The sequence below is a fragment of the Sesamum indicum genome, linkage group LG3 (assembly GCF_000512975.1).
Source record: "Sesamum indicum cultivar Zhongzhi No. 13 linkage group LG3, S_indicum_v1.0, whole genome shotgun sequence".
Lineage (NCBI taxonomy): Eukaryota > Viridiplantae > Streptophyta > Magnoliopsida > Lamiales > Pedaliaceae > Sesamum > Sesamum indicum.
This window is the reverse complement of record NC_026147.1, coordinates 8,763,891-8,782,880: the sequence shown is the minus strand read 5'-3', so window position 1 is coordinate 8,782,880 and position 18,990 is coordinate 8,763,891. Positions and strand designations below refer to the sequence as shown.

Here is an 18,990-nt window from a genome sequence, read left to right as displayed (position 1 = left end):
AATTATACTAATACTTTTTGTGTAAATTATCGTAACTATAAATATTTTTAAAATTTAATAATTGTATTATAAATATTTTTTGTAATAATTGATTATAGAAAATATTTATTAAATAACCATTAATTTAAAAAAAATATTTTATATTTTTTTAAATTATATAAATTATTTATAATCATGACCAATATGAGAATCCTATCACAGTTTCTCTGGTATCTTATTCCGTTTCGGTTAACGTTGACTACACAAACCGGACCAGCGTCTCCGGTCGGAATAAAATAAACAAAGCGGACCCACAAAGTAAGCTTCTATCTTTTTAGTTTTGTTGTCAATTGAACCATTAATTATTTCTATTTATTTACTGATCTTCATATGATCAGAACAGACTAAAGAGCCCGTGTGTAGATACATATAAAAAGCAGGAAGGGGGAAAAGGAACACGACTCTATGCAGTATGCAGGGAGGCTCTGTTGTCCCGCAAAAAAATTATCATCTTTCGAGGTGCTTTTTATCGTCAAGTGGCGTGTATTATATACTGCCTGCGAGTAAATGCAAGTTCAGTTCAAGAAATGCAGGATTTTCTTGGTCTTCTGCTGGTGCTAAGCCTGTTGTTGGTTGTGTTCAAGAAAGAGGTTCTTTCGAATTCAAGGTGAAAAAGATCTCATCTTTTGTTTATGGGTTTGATTTTTTACTTACCCTTCTGAGTTTGATGGCCCAGTTGACGAATTTTGATTTTTTTTTGGAGTGCTTATGTTGCACTCTTACTGATTCTGGCAGAATTTTGTTAGATGGTGAAGCATCTTGGTAAAGAAGATGTAGAGATAGTTATCGGGATTAGTTTGTTTAATTAGGTGTTAAGTTGTCAGGTTTTACTTTCAAAGAGGTAGCTGATGAGTTGTTCTTGAGATCAAAGAGTGAATGAGTACTAAATAATTCATGATACTTATTTTATTTACATTCATAGATGTGTACGAGTGTGTGTATAAATGTATGTTTAGATATACCTGGATTTTCTAGGATGGAATGAAATGTGGGTCGAGTTGCTTGCTTGTCAGTTGTGATCTCTTGTGATGTGCAAGAGAGTGAAGGAATGTATTGATGGAAATTAACTAAGTGCAGTAAGCGTTACTAATGATTGTGTTTCATGTTATTCCACATGGAATAGCCACTACTGGAAGAGCTGATGGCTCCAGTCTATTAGCTGTAACCTTCTTCATAATATCATGCTGCAGGTGATTGATTTTTTTTTTTGTCTATGAACTCTGTGGGAAACTTCAGGTACATGCCACTACTTCTGAAACTGATCAGCCGAAATGGTGGGAGAAGAATGCCGGCCCAAATATGATTGACATTCATTCAACACAAGAATTTGTAGATGCTTTAGGTCAGGCTGGAGACAAATTAGTCATTGTTGAATTCTTTGGTTCATGGTGTGCATCTTGTCGAGCTTTATTTCCCAAAGTGAGTGTACTATTTGATCAGATATCTCAGTAAATAAGGCAGATTGGGTTTTAACCTGTCTACATGTGCTTGCTACATTTCGAACGTCTCTGGTTAATATTGCTGTAAGTTTGCTAAATGAATGTAAGTTGTAGTTGTCGCCTGTGCTTATTCAAATGGGTATATGTATCATTTAGTAGTGAAATAATACATTATCAATTGCTTTCTTCTTGACCCTGAACCTTTTGGTTTCACTCTGACCGAGTCACAATAAATTTTATGAGTTGATCATATGGTATCTTATACACATATTAATCTAATTTGATATTACTTTATGTGACGATTTCCTTGACTTTAGATCTGCAAGATTGCCGAACAGCACCGAGAAATCACTTTTCTCAAGGTGAACTTTGATGAGAATAAGCGCCTGTGCAAAAGTTTGAATATAAAGGTCCTTCCATATTTCCACTTCTATAGGGGAGCTGATGGCCTAGTAGATTCATTTTCATGCTCTCTTGCAAAGGTAGGACAAAAAAATTTCCTTTATATGCCATCAGTTCTTTTACATCTGGGCATTATGATTAGCATCAGGACTAAAGCCTTCTTGCCCTTAAAAATAGTGTCGTTAGTTGGAATATAAGGTGATATAGTCTAGGCTAGAAATGTGAGTAAATTACCATTTCTCATTTTCACTTGCATTTTGTGGAAAGTTGTTACCTTGCTAAAGGGATTGCTTCAATAATTATGCAGCTCCAGAAATTGAGGGATGCCATTGCAATTCACAACAATGCTGTTCATAGCAATAGCCCACTGGACTACAATGGTTGTCCTGGTGATTGTTCAGAATTATCAATAGCTCCAGAAGACAAGCACTTATAACCGAATTCAAGGTAGGGCTTTAAAGTTCTTCTATTTGCCTTGGTATGTGTTTCTATCTTGTGTTGGGACACTGAAAGTACTTCAAGAAGTTTGTACATGGGCCTTTGTATAGGAATCGGATACAAGTTTGGTCTTTGTAAATAGTTAACTTTGTAAATTACCTAAACAAAAACCGATGTAATCATTGGTTCAATAAATTTGATCAAGTGGGAAATGTTCTTCATGTTAGCAAGATTGATTATTGCTTCATTGTTTTCAATCTAACAAGATTGCTTCCTTCTGTTTCATTCATTCTGGTTCCAAAAGTTTTCCATTCAGCACGGCCTCTTTCCAGATTAAATTGTTTCTGAAATTAGATTTAGAAGAAAGATAGCTGGATTCAGATTTCTTTCATTTATCAAATCCTGCTGGATTTCTCTTCAGTAATGGTCCACAACAGCTTCCTAGGCTGCTGCTTTCATTCTCTTTTCAAACTCTGCCCATTCAGCAAAACTCCTTGCCCTAACCTGAAATATACATGCCAGAGTTGAATTCCCAAATAATAATTGATGAAAATAGTAGAACGGCGAGGATTCATCAATTGAAGGAGTGCCAAAGATTTAAGTGTAGGCTAAGTGGACATGATTATATCTTAGTGTAAAATCCACATGAGTTTAATAAAGTTTCTTCTAGAGATAGGACCATAGATAGTAATCTTTATTTATTTATTTTTAATTTGTTGCTCTATCATGAATGATCATCTCGAGAATTTGGGTTCGTTGTTCTATTTTTTTTTTTTTTTTTAAATCCACATGAGTTTAATAAAGTTTCTTCTAGAGATAGGACCATAGATAGTAATCTTTATTTATTTATTTTTAATTTGTTGCTCTATCATGAATGATCATCTCGAGAATTTGGGTTCGTTTTTCTTTTTTTTTTTTTTTTTTTTGGTAAAACAAGATATGTACAACTGTTGTAAATCACAAATTAATGCTAAAATTGTAACAATTTGAAGAGAAAATGGTTGGCCAAAAATTGTACCCGAACCCGTGCTTGCTTTTTATTTATGGATTCACCCTGTATGAAAAGATCAAATAATTAGCATCTGGTTTACAAGTGGTAAAAGAATCCAATAAGCAATCCAAGATATATATGGATATACTTTTGTTATTAATTTAGGAGACATTATTTTTCCATTTTTAAATATAAATTATTTATCTTTTTTTTCTATAATTTCTGATTAATTTGATAATTTTCTGTTCATAATTCAAATACCTGATGTCTTAGAGTGGGCAAGACCATATGCTGTATCCATTGTGCATCAACTACACCGATCTTCTCTTCTGGCTTCTGTTACATCAGAATTCCAAACAGAAAACAAACTTCTCATACTTAAACTTGTACCAAACAATTAGTAAAGTAATTTATATATAGAAAAGTAAATATCGAAATAAAAGCAACAAAATATTATCATATTAAAACAATATTTACTGGAAATACCAAGTCAAGATAGGGAGAAATGAAATGAAAAGACAAAGGAAAAAAAGGTCCTTTTACCTCAAAACACCTCCAAAATGCAAAATCAAGCCCCCAGCCATGGACTAAATCATTCTGAAAACATTGAATTTGGTAAAATACCTTAGAAAATTTATGTACATTATTTTCACTTCTGTATGTTGATGAATCAAGAATGTAATACCTGAATCATGTTCCAAACACATTTCCATGCATTCCTTGAGAATACTGGAGCCATAATTTCAACAAACCTGCTTGCCAAAAAGATCATTTGTGCCAAGATAAAGTTCAAGTACGACACAATATTTATTGATTTAAAAGAATTACTAGAAAATATTAAGGAAAAAGTACATACCCTGCACAAGGCGGCAAGGATGGATTTGTACAATTGTAATGGCTTTCAGCTTGCCTGCAGAAAACAAAAAAAAAAAAAAAATGGAATATCATATGTCATTTTGGCTGGTATAATCTACTTGTTACTTTTCATTTTTCACTCATTAATTTTGACCTTACATATAATAGGTTGGTAATCTTGGCTTAGCCAATGTGAAGTGCAGTCATACCTGTGGACTTCAACATTCTTCCTTTTCTGTGTCAATTCCCATATCAACCCTCTTTCTGATATAACAGCAGGTTGTGATATTTCCAAATCATATTTCTTAACCAGTTTTATGTACCTAAGTTCAACGAAAGCATGAAAGAGAAAAGAAAAATATTTCTTTGTTAAATAGCAGCAAATATGATATACAGTAAGGCAAAAAGGAGCCGAAATCACATGGAAATGTCATGTCAAAATGCTATATCAGATGAATGTTTCATCAATCCAACCTGACATTTGAACTTGCAAACATCAAAATATCGTGTACTAGTTAGTATAATCATCAAAGTGGTTTATTCTAATTTATTGTGTTCTTTTCTACTGTTTGTTTTCCTTTTTTAAGTAAATCTAGAAGTTGAATTCATAGTTGTCATAACTGAGATTCTACTCACTCTTCTGCCTTAAAATGCTCAACTCCCAAATCTTCATCCCAAATGAATATGTATTCATATAGGGCTACTATGTTTGGATGGAGAAATCTTTTGGCATACCACCTGTCGATTTGATAAAATGCGTAGAAGTCAGACTTATAATTATACGACACATACTCATTCTGCAAATGTACTTCAAAAAATAATAATAAAATAAAAATCACTACTTGTGCCCAAGATTTATTTACCATTTAGTTTGTTCAAATGCACTGATATGAATAGCTCTTTGTGACCATTCAAACTGATCCCACTCGCTTGTTTTTCCATCATAGTGAAACAAGATTATTGTGAAGTTCTCGGAGAACTAAAAACAAGAACATAATATTTCTAAGCAACATCTTATTTACCAGAGAAATTGGAGGTGCAAAAAAAGGGATCAACAAGGGAATGTGCTAAAAGAGTGACCTTTGAGACTATTTTGTCCACAATATTCTTCTGTCGAATCCCAACTGCTAGTGCTAGCAGGTAACTTTGTTTTTTGAAAGTTTCCTGCGGTTAATAATTGCAAAGATATAAAGTCTTTCGGGCTTTTGAGATTTGAGCACAAAAGCATCAGAACTTAGAAGTGTTTGTATATGCAACAAATTTGCAATCACTAAAGACTTACATTTCCCACACATCCATGGAGGAAAAGGTCTGATTGAGCCTTAACCATTCCTGGGGGTAATCGTTCAGCTCCGTGTGGATTTGTGGCTGCATATATCTGCATATCAAATTTTAAATTTTCTGTATGGATTTAACTGATAAAGATATGTGAAAATTGATAAATGCATGCTAAAAGATTTTGCTTTTCAAGTTCACCATGCTAATGTTAATTCCACATACTTTATGAGATTCATGGTTCTCACTTGAGCTTCCGAACTGCAAGCCAGGATTGGAACTTTGAGAGGCTGAATAAAACGTTGTTGTTTGAACCTGTAGAACAGAAATTGGATGGTTAGAGTTAATATACATCTTGCTGAACAGAAACCTGCATAAAAAATCACAATTGTTATGTTTTAAAGAAACCTTGTAGAGCCTGGTCATGGATAATCCAATGAAAAAGCCTAGCAGAATGCTAAACAAGGTTATCAGCAGCGACAATAATTCTGGTAACATTTTGCATTTTGGAGCTCTCATCTTTGTAGGGACCGATGGATTATCGTTTTATGATGTTGTAGCAAATCAAAGTATCCATTCTTTTGCCTTTGTTTGAAATTTGGAATATGAATTTGTAGAGGGCTATTAAAGAATTGGGCAGTCTTTAATAGGAAATCTTGAACAGGCATGTTGCTAGATAGTTTTTCACTATTAGGGAAATAAGGAAGAATATCTGGAAGGGGAATTAATTCAAATCTCCTAATATGTTTCCATTTTTGCCTCCATTTATTTCTCAGCTTTTTACCCAATTGCTGAGAGATTTTAGGAATCACTGTTTTAAAGGGACCTTATTAAATGGCATGCTGATGCACAGATATAAATGAATGCTTCAAGTTTTTTTTGATTATACGTTCAATGAAATGATTGTTATAATTATAGTGAATTAAATACTTGTACAATTTTGCCTGGATTTTTTTGAGATAAAAAGAATAATAATACTTTCAAGCTCTAGTTCTCCAGCAAGAGAACATACAAGAATAATTATCAGTCATAAGTACATATGATTCAGCAATCTTTTACTTATCTTTGGTAATTTAATAGTTAGTTCTGTTTCCCCAAATACAAATCTTAGTCTTTCCATGCATAACAGAATCCCACAATCCAACTTATAAATTTTTCTCCTGCTACGTGGTGAATATGGATGATAAAACTTTTGATCGTTTCCCTTTTATTGGTGTTTTTGTGTCTGGAAAATTGCCATCACCCCTGCATAGATCCTCAACAGAACCCTTCTCTGTCACATTGACTGGATAAGTAACTAAATGGACCCCTCCCATATCTTGTACTTCTTCTTGACTGTAAATTTTCCACATTTTCTCCCCTACTGATCGAATAGTTCGCACACACTCTAAACTTTCAGGCTCTTGATAAACATTATCAGCTCGTCCAGTATGCTCATACCATAGCGACATACGAAAAGCACGAATGTCTCCATTGTCCATGCCATCTTCTCTAGTTCTTGACTGGTAGCAACCTATAGCTATTTCAGTGTCCCGTTGTCCATCCATCGATCTTTGGTTTACATTAGCTGAGCCTATAAGCAGATAAGTATCATCCACTGAAAAATCATCCACGAGAAGGTACTGATTAGTCCATGGAAATCATCTTCATGCAGTAAAATAGAGAGAGAAAAGACTTCTTGAGAAGCAACACATATCCAATAGTTGTGTACAAAATTCTGATTAGTCCTAATACTGTGTCATTGGCCTAATGGTTTTCTACACTGATTGAAATATATATTTGGATGTTCGTTGTTCTATTATAAATCAGAGCTACTTTACTCTGAATCTGATGAACAATAACTTTTTGTATGGGCTGATGAAAATTTAGCTCGGAAATTCTGTAAAGCCTGTATCCATGAAATAAAGTTGTCACTGAGATTATGGAGGATGAAGTTCATACCTATCATGAGCTTGGAGTGCACATAAACCATAAATCTCCTGTGTTTCTGAGCATTCCAATAGTGTGTTTCAGGATGAGGATTGTATGGAGGAACAAACTCTCCTTTGACCACTTTTTCCCTGTTAGCAAGGCAAAAGAAATCCAAGTAGTCCCTTGGATGTCCTCTCTCACCACTCTCTTCTATTGCTTCTCCTATAATTCTGTACATCATTTTCATAGTTTCCCTAGTCCAGTGCAGTATATCCTGAACTGATTCACTCTCAGGTGGACCTTCTGGCCACATTGGTATCACCACATAAACTGTGAACCGCTTCTTTGCCTTGATTTTACTAGCAACCTGATTTTACTAGCAACTTTTAATGCAATCTCAACAGGAATCAAGTTCCTGCAACCACAATGCTTGTTTTCCTCCCAAAGGTGGCATCCTCCAATAAAATATTGGTTCTCGATGTATATAAACCTATCAGCACGTCTAATTGCATCAACATAAGCCTCGTGGATGCTTCTCTCTACTTTGAGGTTCTTAGGTAAAGGGCTAGCAGATACATGATCAATCGAGCGAAAAACTTGTACATTCCAATTTCTTTCAGAAGTGGTGCTTGTGGCATTAGGCTGCTGAGACAATTCTTGAATTGAAGCAACAGGGACTAGTAAGGAGGGATCGCATTGTTTAGTCCATCTTTGCTCAAAATTTGCAAGTATATCCCAAGCAGCTTGGCCATTCACACAAGCATGCGTGTCGTGCCAAGGTTCCCTCGGCCCACCTTTATGAAGGCTAGCACCTTGGAGGCTAGTTTGGTAAAAGTCAAAGCAGTGGGATTCTGTGTTGAGAGTTTGAAAGAGGGAATGCTCTTCGGTATCATATCTTCCATCACAGAGGTCTAAACCACCAAGAAAGCTCATGATTTCACGATTTCTTGAGGAGGGCTGCACACGAGAATCCACTGTTATTGTCTTCTGATGATGGGCAAAGACCGTCGGTAACTTGTCATGTAGCCGGGGGCATAATCGACATATAACTTTTGTGTGTTTGAAATAGGCTAATGCATCTTCATCATGAGTTTTCATCACCCCTTTGTTCTTGATTACAGGTAAGGATGTCTCGTCATCCCACAGCAAGATTCTCACAGCCACACCTTCTTCTGCCTTTCGCTTCAGCAGTTCACCAAGTTTCACTCCTCGTGCATGAGGGATATCTGTTTGGGAATCGCGTACCTATATGAACATGTAAATGTTATAAATCAATGGCAAACTTTTAGAAGCCGCTAAGGATCATGATTATCATGATGATATTTGCACTTACCAGGGCCATGTTAGGATTGAATGACCATCCAGCAATGTAAATCAAATGCTTTGCCCCATCAATGGCATTGTACACATCCTCCCACAGTTTCCTAGGTGTTCCACAAAGATCAATTGGAGGTTGAAACGTATGACGATGGTGAGCATCTTGATACAGTGTGACACTGCAATTTGATCTTATGGGAAATGCAGCATTTTTGAGCCCCTGATATCCACCATTGGTCTCCAATGCTTTCTCCCAACTTTTCTCACATTCTGCAGGCTTAAACCAGACGATGAACTGCAACTTGAGCTTCTTGTTTGGCTTTCCATTCTGCTTGCTGAGCGGGAAGAAGCCATTTATCAGACTTGATTCACCTAAAAGCTTATCAGCCTGAATGTCGATCTTCCCCAAAACCGTGCGCTTTCTTTTCAAGGTTATTGTGATTGTTGTATCTGGAGGATGAGCACAGAGGATCTGAAAGGTTTGGTTCCAAACTCTGTCCCTTTCGTAGGTCGTTTTCGCCTCCTTTTTGTTGTCAACTTTGATGGTCACATACGCAGATCTGCCTCCGGCAGATATGCACTGCAAAAGCATAACGACAGTTGAAAATCATTCTGATCAAACATTGAACTTCCATATTTTCGCAGATGAAGTTGACACGCAGAGGACATAGCAAATAGAGTTCTCATGTGAAGAAACTTACCTTAAAGGGCACAGATGGCTTGTACGTTGTAGCTCGAAAGATAGTCACTTCAAGTGTTCCATGGAGAAACTTGCTCTTTTCCTCCATTTCTATCGAGCTCGACCGTCAACCCTCAATCCCTTTGCAGGTTAAGAAACTCTGAAAACAGAAACAAGTGAAATGATCTCCCTTCTCTTTGCCTGATGGAATGAGGATCCACAAGAATTCATGCCATATATAAATGAAAATGAAGCAAAAGCTGTTATTGTAATTCAAGAAACCTCTTAGAATGTGTTGGCAGCTGAGAGAAAACTTGTGAAGCCACACAATTTCAGTCTTAGAGGGAACTCAACAGTCTGCTCTTAGTTTTTGCTTTAAGCTGAAGCTTAAGGTGGTGTTATTATTTCTATTGTTCATCTCTTCCATGTTCTCAGTTATCATTAGAATAAGATGATAATTACTTGACTGTCTCAAAGCACTTACACTTTGAGATTATATATATTTAAGAAAATTTATTTTTTAATAAATGGTAATATATTCTCGATTATTTTTTCATGCGCTGTCTAAGTCTAGTTAAAGAAGTTTCCTTAGGTTTTAAGGAGTTTTAATTCGTAACCCGAGTTTAAAAAATATCCAACTATATGAATTATGTCACGTCAACAGCAACAGAGGTTTTTTATATATTGATGTATTACAATTTGGTATTTTCATATTCAATTTATATAAGAAAATTTTAAATAAAGATATTTTTTTATCTCAAGATATTCAAAGAGTTGCATGCAACTATTGTTTTTTCTTTTTTCCTTTGGTTTGTAAGATTATGCTTATATTTTGAATGAATTATTAATGGGAAAAATATTAATTCTTAATGAGAGTTGTGGTGACCACTATTGTAAATACTTAAGTTGACAGCAACTATATATGCAAATTGCAATAGATGTTTATGTTACACTTACACCACCACTCTCCTTCTTGCCTCCCACCTTGTTCATATCATCTCAATTCTTTCTCTATCAAACAAAACCTTGTTTTTTTTTTTTTTTTTAATTTATATTTTTAGTTTGACTTGTTTTTTTTTTTTTTTTTTATATATAGTTTCAGTTTGTCTAAGCATAGTACCATTAGGGCCAAAAAATAAATTAAATTATTCGATTAGAATCGATCGATAAAAGTTTGTTTGAACTCTATTTATTAAATTTAATAAATCAAACATGAACAAAAATTTTAGTTTGATAAACTTTTTAGCTCGATTTGATTAATATAAAACTAAAAAGAACACACCTAAAATGTGGAATTACTCGAACTTGATTCATATTTGATTTAATTAAAATTTATTTTGAGCTTAATTAGATTAATAAATAATCAAACCAAATATAAACCTAAAATTTGAAACGTGATAATTCATTCAAATAAGTTTAAATAATAATACGTGCAATTTGCGGTCACGAGTATCACGTTTCAATTCGTGGCGTAGAACTTGTCGTGTCTGAATCAACGCGGCTTTTCAGGGACTAGAAACAACAGATGTGGCCCATCTGCCGCACTTCATTGATTAAAGACTGGGCCGGCCCACTAATATGTCCAATTGCTTTGAGAGACGGCCATTTTGATACATTGGGCCATAAAAGCAATACCTCAACCCAATAACAAAAGATGAACATAAATATACATATTTATTTGCTATATCACCTTATTTTGAAATTTGATATAATTATTAATAAATTTTATAAATTAAAAAATTATATTTAATGCGTCTGACATTTATTTCGTCTAATAAATAAATTTACCAATTAGTCAAAATTTACTAAATTTATTAATACCAAAAAAGAAAAAAATTAAATAAAAAAGAATTCATATTTGCCCTAATTAACTTATTAGTAACTTATTGCACATGAAATAATTTTTTGTTCTAACTAAAGTCTCCACATATATTTTTACACACTAATACATATAATGGGGTACGTTATTATTTTTTTGGACATCTAAGCATTTCAAACTAAGAAAAATTTAAATGAAACTATATTTAAATATTTATGTCCGCATTGCTATAAATTAAAGTGATCAACTGTGAATCACTGTTTTCAACATAACAATTTAAATAACCAAATAAGTTTAGTCATCAAAGTCATTTTTTCAAGACAATATAGTCATAATATATATATATATAGATATATTTAAATAATCAAACATATTTCTTGCACGAAGGGTATAGCGATGCAAGCTTCGAGAGCAACGGCAGCTAATAATTGGGCAACGCCCCAATCACGAGGCCACGTAGGATAGATTTTTGCGGAGTCGGCAACGAATTTATAATAATTAACTCATAGACATTAATTGGTATTAAATAATTAATTTTGAATTAAATAAAATTGGGGGAAAGGTTTTGAAGAAGCCACGTGGTGTAAATGAAACGGTGCCGTGTTGAAGCAACAAACAAATGGGCCCACTAGAGTTGAGTGAGGTCTTATCCACATATTGGGTCCAACAACAAAAAGCCCAACAGCCCACTCCCATGTGGATGTGGGTGGGGTGGGGTGGGGGGGTTAGTTGGAAATTGTTGCCACTTTATGCAACCATCATTTTCTCTCCTCCACATGGTATTATATTTTTCCTTTTTCCATTGCTCTTTTTATTATTTAATTTTAGTTTGGGATTTTTAGTTTTCTTGACTTGCACTAAAATTTCATAAATACCTCCTAAAAAATATTATATTGACACTTTTCAATAAGTGTTGTTGTGTTTTATTAAAAAAATATTACACTTACACCCTTTAGAATATGTGACTGTAACTTTAAAAGATAAGAGAGTGTTTGTATATTTTGACCAAATTTCATCAATTTAATTTTTGTAATAATTACACTCCCTTTTTCTGAAGTTTGGTGTAATTAGACGTAAACCACATGTAATATACAAAATTACATATAGAAACTCTAATATTTACTTCTATCTAATAAATAAGTCTGTTCATTAGTAAAATTCATAAAATTTGTTGATATTAAGAAAAATCAGATAAAATCTAAATCTATCATCCACTGATTTATTATTGATTTATTGCAGGTCAAATAAATTATTTTATAATCAAATCATTCTTATACATATTCACACGTTAATACATGTATGAAAATATATCTTTACCGTTATAAAGATTTTTTATTAATAAAGGAATCATCTATTTATTAAATGAAAGTAATCTCACGAATATTAAATATAATTTTTTAAATTATAAAAAATTTACGTTTAATTAGCCAAATGATTTGGTAAGGTGTGTAAATTATGATTTACTCTAAAATACAACTTTGATTCAATCGAATAGAAAAGTACAATTGTCTTCTTATGATTGGAAGGAGACGTGGCTCGTCTGCTTATGCACTTGGGCTGTTGGGATAAATTTCCACTTTTCCCCCAGCAGGATAGAATGAACTATAAAACAGTATGTGGTACACTACCATACTTACCATGCACCTTCTCATATCATAGCATCCCACAGCTGCCCGAGTAGTTTATTCCCTACATTGCGTTCCATGCTCCCTCATTTACACCGCCCCCCCTTTTCGTCTCCTCCCACTCCCAGCTTCCACAGTTTATTGCACAAGCCCCCAAATCCCTCTACGCACGCTCCCCAATTACCCATCGCCACCGCCGGAAAATGACAAATTATGGCACCATCCCCACGTCGTCTTCCCCCTCCGGCCCGCCGGTCAACCTCGAGTACATCTCACGAGCCAAGGAACGCCTCAAGGCCGGCCTGGGAACGCGCCGCCCATGGCGCGAAATGTTCGACATACACTGCTTCAACCTCCCCAAGTCCTTCCACGAAGCTGTGGCGCGAGTCAGGACGAATATCGCCTACTTCCGGATGAACTATGCCATCGTCGTTCTCCTGATTCTGTTCCTCAGCCTGCTCTGGCACCCGATCTCGCTTATCGTCTTTATTGCGATGATGGTGGTGTGGCTGTTCCTCTACTTCCTCCGCGACGAGCCGCTGGTGATTTTCGGCCGGTTGATTAGTGATCAGGTGGTGCTGATCGTGCTCGCGGTGGTGACGATTATTGTCCTGTTGCTGACGCGCGCCACCACCAACATCCTGTCGTCGCTGCTTGTGGGCGTGGTGGTGGTCTTGATTCACGCTGCCATCAGGAAGACCGACGATTTGTTCGCCGATGAGGAAGCTGCTGGAGGTTTGTTGCGGTCTTCCGGACCCTCTTCTTCCTCTTGATTTTTTCAATAGTTACTCTCTTCTTTTCATGCTTATCCTCTTTCTTTCCTTCCACTCTACTTGTTTGAAATTGTATAATTCATCGCCTTGTATCAGGTGATGATTGTTTGTTGTCGTTGACTTGTTGAAATTCTTTTCCTTTCTCTGGAACATTGTTGTATGGTGTGGAATGTGTATTTACTTTAATTACTCTTCTATAATCATTTTTAAAGAAATAATGAAGTTATCAAAATGTGAATTTTTTCGTGATTATTTTGTATAGCTGCATTTTCATTTTTACAAGTTGAGTTTTGCTGAATTCTACCACTGTGAAACTCTATTTCGCGAAACACAGTTGAAACACTACTTTCTACTTTCCAGTCAAAGAATGGATTTAATTTTAAACTTGATAAAGAGAGAAAATTTGGCCTCATGGAACAAAGAGCAAAGAGTAATTGCTCATACCACATATCTGCTTCTTGAAGACTTATTTCAAAAGAATATACTCTCTCGTATAATATCTATACCATTACAAATACAAGTCTTTTAAACTCAAAGCCATAGATTTGATAACACATCACCGAATTATTATAATATTAAAAATGTCCTTCAACTTCTCGACTCATGCTGAATTAACTACTTAATTTTCTTTATAAAATAATTCTATGTAAAAGTTAAATTTACCCCATTTTGTTTAAGTTTGTTGTTAATTAAAATAGAAATAACATATTTGTACTTTGTGTTCCATGTATATATAATGATTGTTATCAATGTAGCATATATCGTACAAAATTTTAATTTGTAATTCAATTTGAATAAAATATATATTGATAATTAATATAATAAAAAAAAATATCAAACAGTTTTTGTATATCAGATTGTAAGTAAATAATAAATTTTGAGACATAGCATAAATTATGAATCTTAATGAAATAAAAATATTACGAAAAACTGCCTGTCATGGTATCTAGTACAGGTCAGCCCCCAATGATTGGTTTCTGAAAGCAGTTTAATTTGGATTGAAGTTGTTAACCAGACCAAAGTCTGCGTGAACTGGATTGGGCTCCATCTAGTTCAGAACCTGGTATTGTAGCTTAAATCCATGTAGCTACAGAGACAATTTCAAATGACTCAAATGAGCTTGATTTTTTGACTGGTAAATTGCAGAGAAATTTTCAGTTGGAATATATAAGAAGAATTAAGCGAGGGAGTAAAAACTATCCATGAGGGACTACAAGTGTAGTTTAATAGGATTTGGCCACTTCGACATGTGGAATGTGGGACAATGATCCCCAGCCTGAAGCGTTCTTCTCCTCATAACGTAGGGATAGATAGAAAGAATCCCGGACCCTCAAATGCTGGAGAGATGATGCCTTACGGAGGAGCCGATGTGGTAGCTCGCTTAACCTGCAACCCTCAAAATTTAGTTCCCAAAGACATGGCATTATCGACAAGGTGATGTTGCCTTCTTCTTCAGCCGTTATGTCCTCCCATTTTTCCCAACTTGGACAGTAACAGAAACTCAGTTTCTTCAACTTAGGGAACCCGAATGGCATTGAAATATCTGCTATACCAAGGAAGTCCCTGCTCAGGAACTCCAACCCTCTCATTCTCCACACTGAAAGCTGTTCCAACCTAGGCAGCTTTCCCAAACTAGGCAACGTTGGGATACCATTACATTCTTGGATTTCAACGACTCTTAGATGGTTAAAAGATGAGCTGCTCCAACCTGGAAACTTTGTCCCCTTGTAGCCACGAATTGTCAAATGACGTAAGTTTGGGGGCAGCTGCAGAGCCTCCATCACCTCATTTATCAACGACTCCTGTACATCTGAATCTGTACTCGTCATTTGATCCATAAACCATATTTTCAGGTTCTGCATGTGTATCTTGTTTCTCAATTCGGCTTTCCGGGCCTCATTCACGTCTTCCCTGTCATGAACACTGATTCTAAGCTCTAGAGATCCACTGAGCTTGTCCAACCTCTTCAAGTATCCCAATTTGTTGAAACCTCTTCCAGCATGGAACAGTCTCAAAGTCTGAAGGTTAGTTAATTGCTGGAATCCTTGAGGAATATAGAGAATACGAGTGTAATCATTGGGAAGGTGTTTCAGGTTTACAAGTCTATCGATCCCTTCTGGAAGCTTGGAAAGACACACACAAGATGCAAGATTCAAGGTTTGTAGTTCTTGCAAATTGCATATGGTTTCAGGCAACTCTTCCAAGCGTGAGTTCCCGCTCAAGTTTAGGTGTCTCAAATGAATCAAATTCCCAATTTCCCTTGGTATTTGTTCCAACTCGCATTCATCTAAATAAAGAGTTTGCAGGTTGTACAACGTGCATATGTTTGGAAGAAATTGTTCTATCTGGCATCTGGTCACATCTAAGTACCTCAAGTGAATCAGGTCCTCCATGCCTTCTGGAATCCCTCGTGCCCGCCATTCTGAACAAATACTTAATACCCTTAGGCATGTTATGAAATCAAATCTGTCACAAGGAACCTCATCTTGACAAAATAAGCTACGATACACCTTGACTATGGAAACTAGTGATGGATTATAAGCTTGGATTAATGACCCATCTTTACTTGCCTCTTCTCTACCCTCCAGATTGTGACTATTGGTATTCCTAAGAAACTTAGCAAAATCATGCACTATATCATGCATTTTGCAATAAACTCCATCCTTGTGTTCGACAAAGTCTTGAAAGAAAGAACGCATTTTTAAATTGTTGAAGTATTCTTTGCCTCTAAGTTCCACTTCGCTCGTGCTTCCAGTTGATGTTAGATAGCCTAGAGCTATCCACATTCTTATCAATTTATCAACATCAATCTCCCAGTCCTTTGGAAAGATGGCACAATATGAGAAGCACCGCTTCATTGCAGGGGACAACTCGTTGTAGCTCAAAAACAAATGAGGAAAAAGCTCGACTTCTGCTTCCTCCAATTGCCATATTTCATTGTCCAAGAGACACTCCCACTCTTTCTTAGTATTTTTAAAACGCAAAAGGCTTCCCAAGACTTTCGCAGCAAGCGGCAAGCCCTTGCACTTGTTAGCTATTTTCTTACTGATTTCTTGCAATTCTTCAGGATCCTCTTCACTCCTCCCATCAAATGCCACACGTTTCATTAACAGCCAACAGTCGTGATCCGATAGTTGGCCTAAATGATGAATCTCGGTAGCGCACATCATTCTTGTAACCCTTTCACTTCTTGTTGTCACCAAAATTTTGCTCCCAACACCACCAAACTTAAGAGTGTTTCTCAAGGGTTCCCATTTGGTGTGGTCTTCTGTCCAGATATCATCTAGGACAAGAAGAAACTTTTTTCCTGAAATAGAGTCTTTTAAATGCTTCATCAGTGCCTCCAATTCATTGAGATTTGGTGAACTCCCCTTCACAATCTCAACAATTGCTTTAGCAATCCTAACCTCATCAAAAATATCAGAAACACAAACCCAAATTTTTAACTCAAAACAGTTTACCAGACGATCGTCATTGTATACAAGTTGAGCAAGAGTCGTCTTCCCAATTCCCCCTACCCCAACTATAGAAATAACTTGGGGACCTACTTGAAGTTGCTGGCCAACAGCTCCAAGCATGAGTTTTCCCACAAGAACATCTTTGTCAGCTTCTCGGCCTTGTATTTCCGACAAATTGACTAAAGAAACAGATTGAACTCTAGCTGATTCTCGAGGATCAGCAGGCCGATTAATCATGAAATCATAATCATTTTTATTCTTCACTATCATAGCCAGCCTTTCTTTCAATCCCTTTATCTTCTTGGCAATATCTCGACGTGTTGCAACTTTATGCAAGCCCAAACAAGAAGATGGGATAAAAGAACATACCTTCATCATAGTCCAATGACGATCCTCAGACCCTTCAATCTGAGGTTTGAGAAGAGCATAGTTCCATTCATCCAGCACATCGTCTATGTCGTAAGACACATCTTCTAGCCTTTTCAGCCAATTCTGGACAGTCTTCTCCTTATATCCTCTCCTTTCTGCATCTTCCAACACATTCCTGATTGCATCCAACTCGGAGGAGAGATAGCGAACTTCTTTCTTCACTCCTCTCACCAAATCCACCTCTTCTTTGATCTGTTTCTGTAAAACATCAGCCAATCGATCCAGCACTATGGTAATCATAGCATCAGCCATGCTTCTGAATGTCTCAATTGAAAACAGAGCAAATTTGCAGGAAATTGGGAACTATTTCATGTAGAATATTGTGTTTGATGATGGGCAACACTAGGATCATCTTTTCTTTGCAGTCTAGTTTCGCTTTTAGTATAGATAATATTAAAGGAGACTTCAGCGAATCTTCCTGGAATTGGTGCTGTACGTACTCAGAACTAAGCGTTGATGATGAGGAGAGTAGTGGGTGGGTGATGCGATGTGCGGGTTCCACTCAGAATAATTACCCACAACCACCGTGAGAATGAAAGGGGGACTCTTGGGCTTCTGCTGTATAATTTGTAGGAAAACTCTTAACATCCACTTTAGATGAGCAATTTCAAAAATAAATTAAAAAGGGTAAATTTGAATTAAATTTATTATAAGGCAAAATTTCACTTTTGGTCCCACTAAATAGGGTCATTCTCACTTTTGGTCCCACGCTTTAGGTGCTCAACACTTGTAGTCCCAAAACCCTAATTTTTTAACACTTTAGTCCCACACCGTTAAAAACTGACGGAAACGGCATGTGACACGTCACGTGCCGTTAGTCAGCTGGTATGGTCCATGTTGGTCAACAGCAAAATATCACTTTTGGTCCCACTAGATAGCGTTATTCTCACTTTTGGTCCTACGTTTTACGTGTTCAACACTTGTAGTCCCAAAATCCTAGGGCCCGTTTGGCTGTGTTTTCATTTTCATTTTTAGTTTCCAACATTTGGAAATAGGTAGAAATGCTTTATTGGTTTTTGTGCGAAAACTGATAATATATTTGGATTAGTTGTTTCCAAATGTAGGTATATAGGTGTGAGAATGTTGAATATATGTATATGTATTTTTGATGTGACAGAAATTGGTTACAAGGGTTGACCAAATTGATTGAATTTGTGTCTTTTTCTATTCATATTTATGTATAGATATATACATATATATTGTAAATGCCAAACAAAAATGTGAAGAATATACTTTATTCAATACTTTATTTAAATAAGTTAGGTCTAAATTAAATAAATAATTTAATATGACCAAGACATCAACAATATAATTCTGTTTATATTTTCAATTTTAATTAAAATATTTTTTTTGATTTTATATATATCAATAAAATAGTATTTTATATTAAGGTGTAATATAAATTTTTTAACACCTTTAGACCCACTCTGTTAAAAACTGACAGAAACGGCATGTGACAAGTCACGTGCGATTAGTCATAGGGGTGGCAGATGAGTCGAGCCGACTCGACTTTGAGCTCGAGCTCATGTTTACTTGTTCA

The 18,990-nt window shown here is 35.7% G+C and overlaps 5 protein-coding genes across 5 annotated transcripts; 2 read left to right on the top strand and 3 right to left on the bottom strand.

Moving 5' to 3' along the window:
- On the top strand, positions 373 to 2,327 carry LOC105157738 (thioredoxin-like 2, chloroplastic). The gene is made up of 4 exons (XM_011074196.2): positions 373 to 646; positions 1,276 to 1,458; positions 1,796 to 1,960; positions 2,188 to 2,327. Exons 1-4 carry the CDS (start codon positions 452 to 454, stop codon positions 2,314 to 2,316), a joined length of 672 nt encoding a protein of 223 aa, XP_011072498.1. The 5' UTR covers positions 373 to 451; the 3' UTR covers positions 2,317 to 2,327.
- Positions 2,760 to 5,958, bottom strand: LOC105157841. The gene is made up of 12 exons (XM_020692489.1): positions 5,848 to 5,958; positions 5,665 to 5,754; positions 5,447 to 5,542; positions 5,245 to 5,328; positions 5,028 to 5,143; positions 4,801 to 4,902; positions 4,374 to 4,487; positions 4,166 to 4,219; positions 3,995 to 4,061; positions 3,853 to 3,906; positions 3,571 to 3,645; positions 2,760 to 2,822 (listed from the first exon to the last, which is right to left on the bottom strand). The coding sequence occupies exons 1-12, from the start codon at positions 5,956 to 5,958 to the stop codon at positions 2,760 to 2,762; spliced, it is 1,026 nt and encodes a 341-aa protein (XP_020548148.1).
- LOC105157739 (phospholipase D alpha 4) lies at positions 5,311 to 9,818 on the bottom strand. Its single transcript, XM_011074200.2, is given in 5 exon segments — positions 5,311 to 7,036; positions 7,381 to 7,714; positions 7,717 to 8,595; positions 8,684 to 9,247; positions 9,369 to 9,818. Coding segments are annotated over 5 exon segments (2,298 nt in total). The 5' UTR covers positions 9,456 to 9,818; the 3' UTR covers positions 5,311 to 6,602.
- On the top strand, positions 12,782 to 13,815 carry LOC105157737 (PRA1 family protein F2-like). Its single transcript, XM_011074195.2, has one exon. The coding sequence runs from the start codon at positions 12,994 to 12,996 to the stop codon at positions 13,561 to 13,563; it is 570 nt and encodes a 189-aa protein (XP_011072497.1). The 5' UTR covers positions 12,782 to 12,993; the 3' UTR covers positions 13,564 to 13,815.
- LOC105157736 (putative disease resistance protein RGA3) lies at positions 14,480 to 17,986 on the bottom strand. The gene has a single exon (XM_011074193.2). It carries the CDS (start codon positions 17,700 to 17,702, stop codon positions 14,787 to 14,789), a length of 2,916 nt encoding a protein of 971 aa, XP_011072495.1. The 5' UTR covers positions 17,703 to 17,986; the 3' UTR covers positions 14,480 to 14,786.